General features: G+C 44.5%; 1 protein-coding gene across 1 annotated transcript; it reads right to left on the bottom strand.

The window, feature by feature from the left end:
• Positions 1–1562: 1562 nt before the first annotated feature.
• On the bottom strand, positions 1563–5183 carry LOC135897322 (uncharacterized). The gene is made up of 5 exons (XM_065425923.2): positions 4898–5183; positions 3672–3819; positions 3489–3569; positions 3354–3413; positions 1563–2512 (listed from the first exon to the last, which is right to left on the bottom strand). Exons 2-5 carry the CDS (start codon positions 3810–3812, stop codon positions 2345–2347), a joined length of 450 nt encoding a protein of 149 aa, XP_065281995.1. The 5' UTR covers positions 3813–3819; positions 4898–5183; the 3' UTR covers positions 1563–2344.
• Positions 5184–5705: the final 522 nt, after the last annotated feature.

Below are 5705 nucleotides of genomic sequence, written 5' to 3'. Positions count from 1 at the left end.
CTGGTCTGGCTACACTGTGCAGTATGGCGGCTTTACGGAGGTCCCCGCGTACGCTTTCCTTGGTGAAAACTTTAAGTTTGTTGCACTGCGATGTTAATTCGCGCTGTTTTGTTGGGGGAGAACGGGTAGTGGACGCCGAGCACCTCATTTTAGTCGGTACCAGTGGTACAAAGAGTAATTAAGTAGAAGTGGTCGCGCGTGTGTGCAAACCTCCGGCGTGACAGCGGACCCGCACGAGATTGTGGTGAGAATCGCCGACGCATTCCGGGACCCATCGATCGTGGAGGCAAAGTGTTCGTGCACTGCTGGATTGTCGCAAAAGTGCAAGCACATCTCGGCTGTTTCTCCTGGCACCTTATCCTGGAACATTTGGTGTAGTTGTCAGTCCCTTTAATGTTTAATCTCTACATTGCGTTTCAATGCTGTTCATATTGCAAAGATCGTAGTAAAGTGAAATGTTCATGTGCGTGCACCGTTGTAAGCAGAAGAGGTCCTATTATGTGCCGAACTGCAACTTAGCTTCACCTTGTGCTGTGGCGCTTGGGGTTACCTATCACAATACATATCCTGCTTTTTTTCTTTTTTTGCCGACATGACTGTTCGTTTCCTATGGCTCATACGTTATTGTTTCACAATTTGTGCTCGAGCAACTGCGTGATATCAGTGGCGACTCAGGCAGAACTCATGAAACCAACTTTTGTTGTCTTTGTTAGTGCCCTTCTTAAAGGGGCCCTGAAACTGGCATGCCGCATAATATAGATACCACGACCACCACAAGCTCTGTTCGCAGGATGATCAGACAGCCGTGTGTATTTATTGGTCTCTGTAAGTGATGTAGCTCCAGGCGTCCATCTCGCGTTTAGAGAGTGCCACACATGCCTGAACCACAAGTAGCAATGTGTAAAAAAAAAAACTTGACCAGGACCTTGCTACCTTGCCATGCACCGTGTAGCTTCCAGCACACTAGCTGAGGCGAAAGGAGAAAGCAATGCATCAGTGCAATAACTACTAATTCCGCTTACAGTTCAATGATTCGAAAAATTTTTGCAGCAGGCGGTGTCCTTTTGTAGTGAGGTAACTATGATCAGTCGGAAGTGTTTCAGTGCCCCTTTAAGTGTTTGTTAAGTGCTTTAAGTGCATGTTAAACTTTTATGTCACTTACTTTCCATTTATTGATATGTTGATAGTAAGGACAGCTCTATATGCTCTCTGGAGGTCAATAATTATCATTCACTGATGTTAAGTCTGCACAAGTGTCTCCCCATGTTGTATTACCAGTGGTTTAGTTATGCTTCCCAGGACAGCCATTTGCACTGTATTCAACAAACTGGGAAGAAGCATAAATTATGGTACATGTACCAGCTGGGGTCATTTGAATCAAACCATTATTTCAGAGTACTCAACTCTGGTGGCCAAACTTTTTAAACACTCATCGTATGCAGGTTTGACACTGTTCCATGTTACTTCTCATGTTCTGTTTGGCCAGATATACCCTCATATGCTAAAGTGCAACAAAAATGGGCTTGAGTAAAACGTATGAGGCAAGTACAGTGAACAAAATATTGAGTGCATGTGGTTTATTTTGTGAAAAAATATAAGTAAGGAAAGGGACAACAAACAGCCATTGAAGAATAACCACAACTCTATGCACACAGATCATAAGTGAACTGCAAATATCTCGGAATACCATAAGATGAAAACTTGCATCAGAATGCGTAGTGTAAATCAGCACTTCAATGAAGAATACAAGTTGCAAAAGAATGTGCATTGCTAATTTACAAAAAGTGTGTTGAAGTTGAAGTCTGCAGGTTTGGCCAATGCAAACAAGTGCAGCATGTAGATCACATGGCAACGACCGTGTCTGAAAAGTATGAAGTGGCTGATTGGCATAAAAAATGCTGGATTTCCAAACAGAAGACCGCACTTACTCTCAAGGCCGCCACGCTTTGATGGAACCATGGTCACACGCACAAATGCCTCTATGCAGTACAGGCTACTTGCAATATCGCCAGCCATGGCACGACTTCAGGTGAATCACCTAATGCCGAATATGCAAACGTGCCACTAGAATTCATCTTTTGGTGGCACAGCCACAGTTACTTTTAAAATTTCACACATCAACTGAGCAGTCTCTGCAATTATGTTGCTACATGTAGTTAGAGAACAGTTAAAAAGGTGACTCAAGAATGCAGTGGAAATATGCTTCAATTTCACCAATGTCTGTGCAATTGTTTTTGCACATAACTGGTGCCGTCCTGAAAGTGGATGAATTTTTGTGTAGCACGTCACACGAGCATTCAGAACATCGAATGATGGCAGGCCTGTGAATGTATTTACGTTGCTACTATTTATCGTGTTCACAAACTTCTGTGGAAAAGTACCCGATGTCACTTGGGCAACCATGCTTTCTGTAAGCCTTGTCCGTGAAGCCATTTCTAGTAGGAAATTTGCCACGTCTTTTTCTTCTCTTCTCTGCCATTAATGTCCGGAGGCCAGGTTGGCAAGCACATTCCTGTCACAAAACAAAAGCAAGAGTTGTAATGTCTGACATATCTGACGCGAAATGCAGCTTCTTTTTGTCATTCCAATAATGCACATCAATGTATTAAATTCAATGTTGGAAGTAGGAAAGCCAGGCTTTTTGCATCAGTTAATTTGCACCCATCACACACCACAATCTTTTCACGAAGTTAATCCAGAAAACATGCTGCCGGCTAGGTAAAGACAGCTACCACATCACAAATATATAGAAAAAATAAATTGCCATATTTGCTATGTCCTTGTCCCTTATGGTGTTTCAAGGCTTTGGTCCATGCTGTTAGGGGATGGGAAATCGTCCTGCAATGTCAGATAGAGTTCAGTTCAAGAAACCAGTGGTTAAGCAATGTGTGCACAAGTTGCAATTAATGTGCACCCATCACACACCACGTGCTACAATGCTTTTACGATGTAAATCCAGAAAGCATGCCACCGTCTAGGTAAAGACAGCTACCACAACACATACATGTACAAAAAGAAATTGCCAGGGAAAAAGGGCTATCTCGACGCCTTTATCTTCAGTCCCTCATGATCCAGACTACGCCTCACACTCTGAACAGGAGCGATGGCAATCTGCCGTCAGTGTATGCGCGCTGCCTGCGTCACGTGTTCTAGACTATTTAAGCGAGCTGCCCGAGCACCCTTGTTTATTTTACCTGTGAACAAGGCTCCCGTGTGGGAGCCGAAACGTCTTCTTTTCTTTTAAATCTTTATTTTGTCGGCGAAGTGCCCCGGGTTTTTGTTTACCCTTTTAACCATGTTTCATCCCGACCAGACGGGCTTCCGTCAAACACTGAACTTCAAAAAGAAATTACCATATTTCCTTTGTCACTTATTTGGTCCATGCTGTTGCGGTCAGGGGATGGGAGATCGTCCTGCAATGTCAGAGTTTAATCCCAAGGAATTAGTGGTGAAGCAATGTGTGCACAAGTTGCAGGCAGCCAATTTACCATGGTGGTCGTGCTGACAGGTGCATGGGGCAACACCTTTGCTTCTAATGGGGAGGCAACAGTTTCTTTGCTTGATTCATTCTGTAATGCATTAAAAGGTGTTGACATCTATTGCATGCTTGTAGACATGGTGTATGTATCATAAGCATATAAGTGCTGCACCATGTAGTCAAATTAACTTACTCTGGCTGACCGATACACACGTCGGCGAAGTCTTGCCAGTGAAAGCTCTTTCATATGAGCATCCTTGTTCTCATCATAACATGACGTCCTTGGCAGGTTTTCAGTTGGTACTGCATTTTTTTCAGCCGCTGTCTTTGACATGCTACATCTGAAAAAATAAATGAATTGTTTATGCTTTATTGTGCCTCAATATGGGCTGCACCCAGAATTTTTTCTTTTTACCTCAGAAACAAGGCCACAATATTTATAAAAAAACATTTGCAAGGAAATGAAGCACAGTTTGAGTGTGCAAGGCTATGCAACGTTGTACACCGAATGTAGCATCTGCAAAACGTAGTTGAAAGCTGCTCATAACGCAAAGTACACAGGTGCAAACACCACCACATGACCGGAGTAGTTTTGCCACTGACTTGGGGATGATTTAATAACACAGATAAAGCTAGCTTAGGTACTAATACTGCACATACATATGCGACACGTCAGTAGACGGCGGACGCCGTAAATTTTCCTCGAAAATAGCAAACGCGTGTAAAATTGACATGTGGCTGTCGCGTAAGTGGCAAACTTCTGCAATGAACGTGATAGGCTCGCCGTCGGTGCAAAATACCAGTGTCATATGGCCACTCTTGAGCACGTCGGAGATTCTCAAGTGCAAGTGGCAAATTCGTAATCAGTCGCGCTGGGAAGCTGCCCGCGTGCAGTGCGCCTGTGCTGCAAGTTCATCCGCATCACGCATGATATTTATTCCGCTTTAGCATGCCACATACGTGGCACGTTTACACTCAACACTTCCCGAACTTGCTAGTACATCATTCGTAAACATTTGAATCTCCGACGCCCGTATAAGTTGCGCGAGACGTGCTGGGCATCAAAAGCCTCCCGAGTTACAGCCGGGTGTAGCCAACGAGCGCAGAGGTGACGTTGCTCGCAGAAACCGCTGTGAAGCGTCGAACATGAGCTCTAATTACAGCCAATGTGGTTAACGAGTGCAGAAGAGACGTTCCTCGGAGAAACCGCTGTGACAGGTCTCGAACCTGTGCTCGAATTTCGCGTTGCGGCTAACATGCAGCAAATAATGCATAGCCCAATCGCCAGTGCCCGCAATGCGAAACGTGTTTACATAAGGTGACACAGCGACATGTATAATGGACACGCACAATGGTCATGCATTAGGGTCGAGTTCACAAGTTCACAATAGTGTCTCACATGGTAAGGAGAAATTATACCGTGCAAAATGCCGTGAGCAAACAGTCACTGCAAGCGTCACAGCCTTGCCGATGCGGAGGTTAGCGATCCAGCTGGTTCTGCGGCTTCAGCCTTTCCACTCGGAGGGAAGTGCGTGAACGGAAATATCGCTGTCCTTCCATCTCGCTGGCACGCACCGAGGAACACAGCAGAACTGCTTGGCCGTTCGCTTTTTCTTTGCTAGCAGCTTCATTCTTCCGTCCGCGACAGCAGCCTCTACGGCACACACGGCGACTGGACCTCCGTATTTCGTTTCTCCCTACTGCCGCTAGGTGTCGCATGAATTGCTGGAGTTGCGACAGTGGTTGTAGAGAAACTGGATGAGCTTATATATATACATATATATATATATATAAGTTCAAAGTATGGTACAGTACATTCCTGGTATTTCTGAAAAATAAACACCATGCAAATATGTCAAATTATGTCAAACATATCAAATTAGGCAGGGCGTGCAGAAGCAGAACTGGATTAATTGAAGCGTAAGGCACAGTCCAGGCAACAATATATGGAAGCGTTCGACCGTAAAATCAACAGTTCTGTGCCCGCTGCTGTAGCTTTGCAGCTATAGCATTGCTAGAGATTGCGGATTTAAACTCGACCGTGGTATCCGCATTGCGACAGGGCCGAAATAGAAAATGCACATGCACTTAGATTTTGGGACACATTAAAAAAGCATCGCAGTGTCAAAATTATTCCGGAGTGGTTTTGGCACGTGCATCCTCATAATCCAGTTCAAGTTTAATGCTTTTGCCATGATGCGATGTGCCAAGTGAGGCAATTAAAATG

The sequence above is a fragment of the Dermacentor albipictus genome, chromosome 2 (assembly GCF_038994185.2).
Source record: "Dermacentor albipictus isolate Rhodes 1998 colony chromosome 2, USDA_Dalb.pri_finalv2, whole genome shotgun sequence".
In the NCBI taxonomy this organism is placed as follows: Eukaryota; Metazoa; Arthropoda; class Arachnida; order Ixodida; family Ixodidae; genus Dermacentor; species Dermacentor albipictus.
Note: the sequence above shows the minus strand (reverse complement) of the source record. Positions and strands in the feature narration are given on the sequence as shown.